The sequence below is a fragment of the Gobius niger genome (assembly GCF_951799975.1).
Source record: "Gobius niger genome assembly, chromosome: 18".
Lineage (NCBI taxonomy): Eukaryota > Metazoa > Chordata > Actinopteri > Gobiiformes > Gobiidae > Gobius > Gobius niger.
In genome coordinates, this window is record NC_136869.1 from 1,187,681 (window position 1) to 1,200,833 (window position 13,153).

A 13,153-nucleotide genomic window follows, 5' to 3' on the forward strand; every position below is an offset into this window, starting at 1 on the left:
ATGTGCTGCGCAGGGTGGGGCGGGGTGCAGAGTCTGCAATGAGAGCTTTGGCTTGCGCTACCATCTCCGTCATGAGAGCTTCCCGGAACATCTTGTGGGTCATGAGGGATGGAGACTTGTTCACACGCTTGTACAGGATATAGCTGTTGACTACCGCTATGTCAATGAAATGATAAAGAAAAGTTTTGTACCACCTCATGGTCTTATTCAAGACGGAGTAGTATTGAATAAGGGCATCGGACAGGTCAACTCCTCCCATGTAGACGTTGTAATCCTTGATGGCATCAGGAATGTCCACAGCCGTCCTACGCCACTGCCCGTCTGCCCCTTTCACCCTTCTGAGAGCAGCATTCCCGCTGTAGGCGCTGTGAAAGGTACTGCACGTGTTTACGACCTTTGTGTCCATCCACCGCAAAAAGAGCAGGTTGTTTTTCCTGATCCAGCGCATGTCTCCTCTTTGTGGCCTGATTGGGAGATCATTCAGGGTTGTTTTGGGAAAGCCTTTCCTGTTGGTTCGAATGGTGCCACATGCTGCAGTGTGGTTCTGCGCAAGCTTGTGAAACAGAGGCACACTTGTGTAAAAGTTATCGACATAGAGTCGATAGCCTTTCCCCAGAAGCTCAAAGTTCAGCAAGTCCATCACAGATGACACACTGAGGCCCTCCTCCGCTTGCCTCTGGACCCTGCGCTCTTTGTCCTTTCCCTGGTAAACAAAAAAATTTGAAGTGTAGCCAGTTTCCGAATCCGCCAAAACAAATAACTTGTAGCCAAATTTGGTGGGCTTATCTTTCATATATTGCCGAAATCCAATACGGGCCTTGCTTGCAACCATACGCTCGTCAATTGTGATGTTTTGGTTCGGTTGAAAATGGGACTTGCAGGCATCAACAATCTCAGTGTAGAGGGGTTTAATTTTGAAGAGCCGATCATACTGGGGGGTTCCTTTTTTTTTCTCATTTTCTTCATCTTCAGCCAAATCAGAGAGATGAAGGGACCAAAAGATGTTTTCAAACCGGTCCCTGGTGATAAAAGAGCGAGGAAAGGGGAAGTTGTAGGGAAAGGTGGTTTTCCACATGTCAGACCTTTCGTGAGTGTGCACCAAACCAGAGTAAATGATAACAGCTAAAAACACAAAAAAAGTGTCCGGAGACAAGGGGGACCACTTATATTTTTTGCCGCTTGCCAGTCGCCTTGCTGCATTTTCATTAGTATTCTTCATGACAGTGCGCAGCACCCTGTCACTAAAGAACAACTTGAACAGGCTTAAAGGAGACCAGCTCACGGTGCCGTCAATTCTTGGGCCTGGAGGATGTTTGGGCTCAAAGGGTGGGCTTTCCGGTGCAACATCCGGGTCTTCTTTGGTGCGCCATGCCTCCCCTGCATCTTCAGCAGCCAAAACACGCCTTCTCGCTAGCCCTCCACAGCCTTGGGCATGGCCTCTTCCACGCCTTCGGGCACGGCCTCTTCCACGCCCCCCTCGTGTTATCCCAGGTTCAGGGGATGCAGGACTGGAGGAAGATGAAGTGGATGGTACCCTCTTCCGCTTAGGGGGTACATAGTCCTTATCATCTCCAACATCATCACTGTAAGAAAAATAATCACCATCAATATAAATGAATTACATCAACTTCTGATTTCAGACAAGATATGAGTATTAGATGAGTATTGCAACACAAATCAGCACACTAACCTCAGAAAGAGAGGAGACTCTGCACCACGGTGGGTAGATGGAGCTCCACCGTTCTCCTCTGCTTCACTATTCCCCTCTGCTTCATCTTTCCCCTCTGCTTCACCATTCTCCACTTGATCACTTTGGAAATAGGACAAAAAAAGGCAATTGTTACCCAGTAATTGATAATAAAACATGCTGCGTGAATTATTTAGTGTATGAAATAGAAAGCAGGGAAATGTAAGATCAAAATAAAAATGCAACATTTTATTGTAGTACTAGGATTCATTAGTGCATTTTCTAAACATTTTATTCCTTTGTTTTCATTTGTTTTTCCACAAACACTCTTGAAATACATCAATAGATACAAGTAACTGTGAGGATAAAATAAATCCATACACAATTATTGATGAGGGAAAAAAATGAATCATATTCTCCTCCAAAAAAAATGCTATTGATTTTGAATATATTCAATATTTGTAAAACGTCTTCAATAACTACTTTTTATCATAATGTCTATTGTTATTACTATTTTTATTATTACTGTAAACATATGTTGTCATTTGAGCGTCTTGAGGGTCTTCACGGAAAAGTACAAAGTTGCAGACACCACATTCTACATCAAATACTAGTAACAAGCTTGGCTAGAATTTTGAGTGAAAGACAATAATTATGCGTGTTATTTTATATTATACTATCTGAAAATACATAATGTACAATAATACTACTACTACTACTACTACTACTACTACTACTAATAATAATAATAATAGTAATATAACAACAAACGTAAATAAACTTACTTGTAAACAGGTACATGCAAGATGAACGCCTCATCTTTTGACCGCTCATCATCGTCATCCGAACTGTCCTCCGTATCAACCGAATCCTCCACTTCCACATCGGACCGCCTCTGAACCTCCGCTAAAATCTCCGCCATGTCCCTTTCAATGTTGTACATCTTCTTAGCCATGACTTCGAAGAAATAAAACTAAATATTTCGCGGAAACTCAACAACAAAATCTCGCAGCAGTCGCCAAACCGAGGGGGAGTACGTGCGCTCTGTTCACTGTTTCGCGCCGAAGAAGAGAGCTCACGGAAGCGGAAACAGGGCGCAGTGTTTACGCGTTCCCTTTGCAACACCGGGGTGTTGTAGTTTTTAGAGTAATTGTTATCATTAGATTCAGTGACTTCTCCCCTTTCACAGGACTACAAACTTAGCTGTACGTGGATTTCAATGGCAACGCAAACAACGTCTTTTCGTACAAAACCAAAGGTTTTCAAAACGCTCTTTTGCGAACAACGGGGTATAAAAATGGCCTGTACAGATAAATATGTGCATAAAGATTAACATTATGGTTTGTTTTGTGTGCATTAGGGTGTACACTTTGCTTAAATTGAAAAAAATGACTTCGTGATAAGTTTTTAAGACGTACTCCACAGAGGTTTATGATGCAGTACCTATTTTGGTCCCACAGGTGGGACCGTCGGGCTTAAGGGGTTAAGGATGTTTTGGGTTGGTTTCCTTTGTTTCCACCTGAGAGGTGTTTGGGGAGGGGCCGCCCAAACATTTCCTCCATTTATGCTTTTGTGGTGATGTCGCTGATGACGTCATCAACACAACATCAGCCTGTGTCATTTTGAAATGTATGTGTTTGTGGAAATGTGTGTCTTCTTGTTTGCAGTTTTCTAAATATAATATGTTCTTAGCTTAAAGTGAAGTAACAGGTGATTCTTTGCTATCTCCTTTGACCTCTTGTTGACCTGACTTGGCCTTGTCCTGCTGACCTGAGTGACCATGAAATAAAGTTAAATCACAGTTGTCCACTTGTTGTATGCATGGCATCTGTGTTAGGACATCTATGTTGGTGTTCTGGTAAAGGATGTTCTGTTTTAGACCAAATAAGGCAGCTTCTGTGGTATATAAGCTGGCTGCTTTGTTAAACCTGCAGACTCTCCTGCGACTGTCACGCTGTCATCTTGTGCTAATAAAGGCTCTAAGAACTACTTTGCTTTTAGCATTTTCGTTAGCCACAACATCCACATGTTTAAATACATTTTGTCTTCTGACGTTTCCTTCAAAACCCACTTTTTGGCCACTCACCGCTACATCACAATCATTAAGTCTGATTTGATTTACAATACTTTAGGCCAGCAGGGGGCGCTCTTCCTCCTGATGTAACTCATGACCAAAGAGGCAGGAAATAACTCAGGTTAGTAACAGCTGTTTATCAGTAACAAACACATGATGAGAGAGTCGGGCCACAGCCAGAATCAGAACAAGGTGAGGAGAAAATAAAAACCAGAGGAGAACTCACTGAGGGATATACCGGCCTGCAGACAAGGAGGATTTAGGCTGAGGCTGCTCCCACAGATCTGGAGGAATGACCAGCTCATGGGAGGTACGAGACATAGGTGCATACCACTTGACGTCACCTTTAAGCCTGCAGAGACAAAGGAACACAGTGTGAAACCCTTGGTTCTCTGAGTCTGAGTGACGTTCCTCAGACCTCGCCCTCACACCTACAGATCAAAGGAATCCAAACTTCTGTCATTGTGGCGTTAAAGGCAAAAGCGAGTGAAGGGACACAGATCTAAGCAGAGAAACATTCTTCAGCAGGTTTGAAATGCACGGACCTGACTGTAACTGTGTAAAAACATTAAACTTATCGTAAAAAGTACCAACTCTGGGCCACTGGACCAAGAAGCCTGAGGCCTGATTAAAACTGCTTTGCTGTGTCTGTAATAAATGCACCACACTGATGATTTAAAGCAGTGTTTTTCAACCTTTTTTGAGCCAAGGCATATTTTTTTCATTGAAAAAATCACGAGGCACACCATCAGCAGAAAATATTAAAAAACGTAACCCTGTAGCCAATATTCAGTCGTTCACATCAAAGTGTCTTGAATAGGAACACTGTATAGTTTCGCGAGCCACCGTGCCACAGTCACTGCCACATCCATGCATCTCTAATTCTCTTGTCTCAAAGAAATTAGCGACCTGAAATAGAGTATTTATTACATGGTTACTCTACTCTAGACAGCACAGACACTCGAAAACGGTACATTATTTGCGGATAATAATGAAGTGGTTTAAAAAAAAAAAACAACTAGGTGAAATTGGATAGTTTTCCAAGGCACACCAGAGAATTTCTTACGACACACTAGTGTGCCACGGCACAGTGGTTGAAAAACACTGATTAAAAGAGCTGCTCCATAACCAGCTCCTGGTCACCGTCAGTGCAACACTGGTGTATCTGTTCCCCTGAAGCCGAGGACTCGCTCCAAAGCCCTGACTTCAGCCTCTGTCACTTTCATTCACAGAAATATTCACTTTAATCAGAGCTGGATCGACCTTTAATCGGCCGCCTCACTTCCATCAGTCTGCCCCATTGATTTGATTTGGATATACATTAGACCAGCAGGGGGCGCTCTTCCTCCTGATGTAACTCATGACCAAAGAGCAGGAAATAACTCAGGTTAGTAACAGCTGTTTATCAGTAACAAACGCATGATGAGAGAGTCGGGCCACAGCCAGAATCAGAACAAGGTGAGGAGGAAATAAAAACCAGAGGAGAACTCACTGAGGGACATACGGGTCTGCAGACGAGGAGGATGAAGACTGAAGCCGCTCACACGGACCTGAGGAGAGCCTCCGCTCGAGAGAGACGCCATCTTGGATCCTGATCCTGAAGAGACAAAAGGAACACAGTGAAACACTTGGTCCTCCTGTGTCTGCGTTGGTTTCCTCTGGTTTACCCGACCACTAAAAACATGTACAATAGGTGAAAATGAATGAGAGTGTGTTTGCCTGTGTGAGTGAGCGGTGGGAGAGGCTGATGGCACAGATTGGCAGCCTCGCTTCCATCAGACCGCGGTTGTGGCTACGACAGCTTGATTTGATTTTCAACACTTTAGGCCAGCAGGGGGCGCACTTCCTCCTGATGTAACCCGTGACCAAAGACACAGGAAACAAGTGAGAGACAAAGCTCGACGAGGTGTCGCGGAGGCGAGAACCGTCCCACGGTTATTCTGATAACGGACGCCTGGTCGTGCATCGTCCGCATATAACAGGGTCCCGCCCACTCACACTGTTCATTCAGGAGTTACTTCACCTGAAACCAGTTCCAGCTCAATTGTTGATCGTTACTATGGAAACAGCTGCAGTGGAGGGATGCAGAACGTTTTAACCGTTTTTTAACAGTACATTATCACTTTTTAATGGACACATTCCAGCCAATCAGATTCCAGTATTCCCCCAGATCCTGGAATAACAAAGGTTAAACAAAGACATGATGATGAGAGAGTTTGGCCACAGCCAGAATCAGTTACCGAATCAGAAGTTTGGTAACGGTCCGGGCTGAGGCTGAGGCTCCTCCCACACACTGGCCCTCATTTATCAACATTGTGTACAAAAACAGCGTATGTGTAGGTGTATTTGCGATATACGCCAGAGTGCGCGTGGCATTTGTGAACCCGTGCTTTACGCTCAGATCTCTCCGTACGCAGAAGCATCTGATGGTAAAGGCCATGGAGAAATCCCAGGGTCATTTGAATGAAACGCCCCAAAATATTCATAATCAGGAGGCCTCACCCACGGGTTTTACGGCACATTTCTTTAACCAGGAAATGATAAACAGTTGTTTTTAACATTTACAAAATAAAAAGAGAGGGGAAAAGGAAATAGGTTAATAATAAAATGTGTTTATTAAATAAACTGTAGGCCTAAATATAAAGAGATATACAATTAGACCACATTAAAAGAAAATATTGTGTGGTAAAAAGAAGAAAGTGTGGCTATAACGCTGCAGAGACTCTGGACCATGATCTGAACCAGTGAAAAGCAGCTCCGGGGACTCAGCGCTGGAGCCGAGGGCAGGACTACACGTCTCTCAGCCTGATCAGAGCTTTAAGGCCTATTCATACTCCACAAGACGCAAGAACTTTGTTCTTGTTCTTGAGGCAAAAAGAACAAGAACAAAGTTCGTCTGGGCTCTGACATTTCATTCTCCACAAGACGTGTTTCTGCCGAATTGCCACGCCCCCTTTTTCCGCATCCAAAACAAACAAGAATGACCGAAATAAAACAAGCTATTTGACTTCAAACTATTATAAAATGTATCAGTCACGATAGTGCAAACATTTTGAAGATTGACTTCATGTCTAGCCACGTCTCCCGCTGGTTTATTATGTTAGAAAACGTTAACGTTAACGTTGAAAGCTTACCTCCGTGTCACTCGGTAAAACCATGTTGTTTGACGTCTGTGTAGCTCTCAGTAGAGGCGTTGTCCATCCAAGAACCTTCACTGAACATGTTGGTGACGTTTCCCGGTGTTTGATGAAAGGGTCTATGATGTACAAGCCTGGTATTCCTCCGTCCACGAGCCTGAACCACTTTTTTCTCTATCACTCGCCTCTTTTACGCAGGCAGCGCCAGGCTCTTCTGTTTCCTCTTCGTCCTCGCCCAAAACATCCGTGTGTTTCTCTCCAGGACTTTGTTGCCATGTGCGTGTCCTTGTCCTTCAGCGAAGTATTTTACTGCCGCGAGGGGGGCCACAAAACTATCCATGTTGTCTCCGTTTTCCGCACCGGTGTTAGGACGTAAACATTGGATTCTCGCTTCCCGCTTCCGCCAAAATAACCCCGCCCACCAAAATCCAGCCAATCACAGCCAGAGTTCTCGCAGCCTTGCCGAAAAAAGTTCTGCTGGGCCAAAGTGTCAGCCAGACCTGCCGAACAGGAGCTGCGAGAACAAAATGACGTCATTTTGTTCTCGCAGCCCTGGGTGCGAGAACAAAGTTCTCGCGTCTTGTGGAGTATGAATAGGCCTTTACTCCGGGAGGAAACAGGTGCCGGAGACCCGACAGCCGACCGGAGTCTAACCAACCCGTCCGGACCGAAGACAGCCCTACGGGACGAGCTTCGATCAGCCCCTGAGGAGAGAGGATCTGTTTGACACCCAGGCTACAGCGCCACGGAATACGGTCCACAGACTTGACGCTAAAACCAGCCAGAACACGGAGCAGGCCTCGCACAGACCCAGGTGAGTCCTGGTCTCCCGGTGTCCCGGTACACGGCAGGGGAAGCCATCCACACGCAGCAGCGGTCTTTTGTGACAAAAGACAATATTTTTTTTTAAACACCATGAGCGTCTCTATGGCTGCAGTCCAGGTTCTAGTGTCTCCCGAGGCTGGAGGAGCAGGTCGATGCAGCTCAACACTGAATCAAGTCTGTCCATAAACATTAACGCTGTGCCTTGTTTCATGTTTAAATCATCAATGTGGATTATATGGATGTGGCAACGCAATTCATGCTGTTTAAACTGTTTTCCAGCGATGTTTAGTGTTTAGTTAAAATTAGGGTTGGGCGATGTTCCCTTAATTGGCCGTTGACGATGTTTACAGTGAACCATCGTGATGGACGATGATATCTTCCATTTCTCATAATAAGCATTTTTTTTAAAGACATTTACATAGCCTATATATGCTGCATATTACTATTTATGTTAGGAAAAAGTGAGATTGCAGGATAAATGGATCTAAACTAAACATTAACTGAACAGAGTCACTTTTGCAACAGAAATGTGTTAAAACTTGTGCGTTAAAGTCTGAGAGGAGAACGACTCATTCAGAGCGTGAACTCCTCAGTACCATGGCTCTTCTCACACTAATACGAATGTAAATCGGAGATTATTATTTGCAGTTGCTCAATTTTAACGTAATGTTTAAGAAACAGTGGGTGAACGGGACAATATGCACACGTTTGTGTCGTAGCTACGTTTTTGAAGCTGCTCCACGCGCCGCCAGGTTCGTCTGCTCGTAACCTCGTACCTCCTGCACCGCCTCTTTCTCTCCTCTCTCCCTCCTCTCTCAGTCCTTCGTGAGAATAATCTAAACCCATGGGCGCTCAGCTAGCTCCGATGTGAGAGCCATCTAGTCATTTTAAAACGGTTTAAGTTTCCTATATTTAGACGTGGAATCCTAAAGCCAGCTCTGCTTCACACTGAACTGTACGTTTGGAGGGTCTGATAATTGTGTAAATTGTGTAAAATTGACGGTGAAACAGAACATGTCTGACCTGATGCGTCTGAGGTCTGGTCCTGTTAGAAAGACTCTCAGCTCTTTGACTCCCCGTGACGTCACGTTGTTGTCCCGTAGATCCAGTTCCTCCAGACTCTTATTAAACTTCCGAGCAGAGATCAGATACTCACAGCAGAGGTCCGACAAACCACACGACTTTAGGCTGAGTGTGAAGAAACACAGAGGAACAGAGTTCATCTAAAACAATCAAATCCTCATCATACAATCCTCCAGTAGATTCTGGTGGTTGGTTCAGGATGTTCCTCACACAGATCTGACACAGATTTATAGAAACGACAGCTGAGGTTTGACATATGGGCTGTAAACACTTGGTATCGTGAGTAACCAGACTGAGAGAGACTGATCCATGTGTTTGTCTCCAGCAGCACATCCAGAACCAGGAAGTACCACCATATTAGTCCAGTGCTCTGGTCTGTGCACTGTCGCTCCGAGAACACGTGTGAACCATCTGTCCCAGAGTCAGGACTAAACACGCTGAGGCTCAGATCTGGATCAGCAGCACTTTTTACCCGTGAATATGAGACTGAAAGGATTTCATTGACTCTTTGCTTTTGTTGTAGAGTCCACTCTGTCCTTGTGCTCTTGGACTTAAATGCTGCATTTGATACAGTGGATCATGGCATTCTTTTATCACGCCTTGAGCTGTCTGTGGGACTCAAAGGCACTGTTCTGAAATGGTTTGATTCATATTTGAAAGATAGAAGTTTTTCAGTTAATGTTGGCTCATGCTTCTCATCTGTGTCACCTATTCATTGTGGAGTGCCTCAAGGGTCCATTTTAGGCCCTTTGTTATTCTCTCTGTATCTTCTACCCCTTGGTCTGATTTTAGAGAAACACAAAGTTAATTATCATTTTTATGCTGACGATCTGCAGATCTATATGCCACTTAAGTCTAGCTCATTGAATCATTGATCATTGAATCCTTTGTTGGATTGCATTCAAGAAGTTAAAATATGGATGGAGGCCAACTTTTTAAGTCTAAACAAAGATAAGACAGAAATTGTAATACTTGGAAATTCTTCTAATGTTCTTGACACTTGTGACAGCGCCATTGGCCCACTCGCTTCCTTCTGTCACCCTTTTGCAAGGAATCTCGGTGTGTTTGTAGACAATGAATTTAAATTTGAGAAACATATAAATCATGTTGTCAAATCAAGCTTTTTCCATCTTAAAACTCTAAGCAAGGTAAAAAACTATCCACCTGCCTGTGACTTTGAGAAAGCCATTCATGCTTTTATAACTTCGCGACTTGATTATTGTAATTCTGTGTACGCTGGTCTTGGTCAGCGCTCAATCCGTCGCCTCCAGGGGGCGCTAAACGCAGCCGCTCGTCTCCTTACAGGGACCAGAAAGAGACAGCACATCACCCCTGTGTTAGCTGCTCTACACTGGCTCTCTGTGTGTTATAGGATAAGGTTTAAGCTTTTACTTGTTGTCTTTAAATGTCTCCACGGCGCTGCTCCTCTGTATTTGTCTGAGCTTCTGGTACGTCACGCCCCTGCTCGGGCTCTGAGATCTGCTGATCTGCTGCTTTTAGAGGTTCCTCGCTACAGGTATGTGACCAAACGGGACAGGGCTTTCTCTGTTGCAGCTCCAAAACTGTGGAATGACCTGCCTCTCCACATCAGAGCTGCACAGACACTTGACCAATTTAAATCTTTGCTTAAGACACACTTTTATGCAAAAGCTTTTAACACTGTCTAGCGCATATCTGGCCAAATCTAAGCTGTTAGTGCTTTGCTGTTTTGTATATGTTTGTATATATTGTGTTTTGTTTTTTATTATTATATTTCTATTTGTTTCTGTACTGTAGGCCTTTTGTGAAGCACTTTGGTCAACAGCAGTTGTTTTAAATGTGCTATATAAATAAATTTGATTTGATTTGATTTGATTTAGTTACTTCATTTTCATGCTGATGTTTGATGGACTGATTTGATCTGTTTCTTACGATTTGATGAAACTGAAGAACTTTGAATGACCTTGTGCAAATAAACTTGTACTAATGATAATCCTGATCAAATAATAATAACCCGCCCTCACTCACTGACCTTTCAGAGCCGTCTGTGGGTCAGATCTGCTCTTCAGTTCTAAATGTGTTGGTGCAGAGTTGTGTCATGAGAGTGACTGACCTCAGACTCTTCAGGCGGCAGCGTTTGCTCCGTAGAGAGTCACATAAATACATCACTCCATCATCCGTCAGTGGGTTTTCACTCAGGTCCAAGACTCTGAGGCTGGAGGGTTTGGACTCCAGGGCGAGGCCCAGGACAGAGCCGGCCCGTTCTGTCAGACCACAGCCCTTCAGTCTGAGAAAACAAAACACAAGTGTCAGATGCCCTCCCGTCCTCCTGTAGTAACTGAGACGGGGCAGCTCATACTCTGTGTTAGGATGAAATAAACAATATAAAATACAAACGTTACGTTACGTTACATTACATTACATTATATTATGTATGTACTGTTTAAGCAGTGCTTTCAGACTCAGAGATTATCATCAAACACCAACTGATCCTTTTGCTCCACTGTCAAAGACAGTTTGTTTCACTTTTAAAACATGTTCTATCAGAGGGACAATGTTTATTATGACACATATAAAAGAGACAATATGAGCAGGAGTTATTTGGACGTTTCTGAAAGTGAATGATTTGATCATAAAAACGTTCTGACCTTAAAACCTCCAGAACACAGTGTGGGCTTCTCAGTCCCTCAGAAAGGAAACACACTCCTCCATCCTGGATCCAGTTTCCACTGAGGTCGAGCTCTTCCAGCACAGACAGTCTAAATTTCAGCGCTGAAGACACTTCTATACAGTGAGTCCGAGTCAGGCCACTCTCTGAAAGACTGAAGAAACAAACACAGTTTAGGATCCAGACACTTTGGGCCTGTAGAGCTGCAGGTCTCAATCACTTTGGTAAAGTAAAATAAGATTATCAGTGTTTAATAGTGTGTTCAAATGAAGCTAAAATACTCTCAGAGTCAAACTTTTTACTGAAATCATTAAACTAACTTTCCTTTAAAATTAATCTTGAAATCGGACTCAGTGTCTCTTTGTTTTTAATCTAAAGTACAAGCACCTCCTGCTCAGTGGGGTCCCCGTGTTAATTTCCTGTGCGAGGTTATGTACCATCGCGAGAGTCTGCGAGATTCTGGTTACTGTTTTGCCCGGCAATGAACATGGCGCTGGAATAAAAACTTTCTGTGGAACCACGTAGTGTCTTTGGCTATTTACATGGTAGCAGAGGATGGTTTCCAACTACAGAGTACCGCCGAAGCTTGACGAAGCCAGGCCATACGAGTGCTGGAAAAATGAAGTTAGTATTTGGAGACTTGTTACGGACTTGGATAAGAAGAAGCAGGCACTCGCGGTCGCGCTGGGGCTCGAGGGGCGAGCCAGAGAGACCGCTTTGGAAATACCCGCGGACGATCTGAACAAAGACGATGGTATGGAAACCTTGCTAGCTAAACTGGACGCGGTATTCTTAAGAGAAGAAAAAGACCGCGCTTATGAAGCATATTCTCATTTTGACTCGATTTCCAAAGACAGTGCGGTGTCCATGGCGGACTACATAATAGACTTTGAGCAGAGATACAACCGCATGAAGAAGTACAACATGACCCTGCCTGACGCTGTGTTAGCGTTTAAACTCCTGGACACGGCTTGTCTCGAAGAGAAGAGTCGGCAGCTAGCACTTACAGCGTGCGCGGATTTGACATTCACATCCATGAAGTCGGCATTGAAGCGGATTTTCGGAGGAAAAACCAGCGGAGCAAGCGGCGGGAGCGAGACTCAAGATACGGCGTTTTTCACGGAGCAGAGGCTACCAGGCAAATTCAGACGGAACAACGGCCCGCTACAGAGCGGACAGCGGCAGCCACAGCAGGGCACAAACCCTCTTGACAAATATGGTAAGCGAACAAAATGCGCCATTTGTCAAAGCATGTACCATTGGGCCAAAGACTGTCCTCATCGGAGAAATGAAGTAAAGCTAACAGAAGATGAGAATGTTGAAGAATGTAACATTACACTGTTTACAAAAGTTGTGACGGACTCTGAGATCTTCCTAACTGAATCGCTGGGATCAGCTATCATTGACACTGCATGCACACGCACTGTGTGTGGTGAGAAGTGGCTGGATAGTTACATGAAAGACCTGAGCCAAAGCCAAATAAACAAACTGCTGCAAACAGAATCTTCAAGCTGCAGACCTTTCAGATTTGGTGATGGTCAGGTGGTACTCTCCAACAGAAAAGTGAAGCTTCCCGCTAAGATCGGGCCAACAAAATGCCACATTGAAACTGAAGTTGTTCCTGCTGAGATTCCTTTACTGTTAAGCAAAATGTCTCTAAAGAGGGCAGGAACTGTTTTAGATATGGAGAATGACAGAGT

At 44.2% G+C, this 13,153-nt stretch overlaps 1 protein-coding gene across 1 annotated transcript in view; it reads right to left on the reverse strand.

The window, feature by feature from the left end:
* Window positions 1-3,983: 3,983 nt before the first annotated feature.
* LOC306977852 (protein NLRC3-like) overlaps window positions 3,984-13,153 on the reverse strand; it is a gene marked incomplete at both ends in the record, with an annotated part of 29,196 nt that continues 20,026 nt past the window's right edge. The window contains 5 exons of the mRNA XM_079576291.1: window positions 3,984-4,113; window positions 5,254-5,358; window positions 8,747-8,911; window positions 10,899-11,072; window positions 11,434-11,607. Of these exons, the coding sequence (XP_079432417.1) occupies window positions 3,984-4,113; window positions 5,254-5,358; window positions 8,747-8,911; window positions 10,899-11,072; window positions 11,434-11,607 (748 nt within the window). The remainder of the gene's footprint in view (window positions 4,114-5,253; window positions 5,359-8,746; window positions 8,912-10,898; window positions 11,073-11,433; window positions 11,608-13,153) is intronic.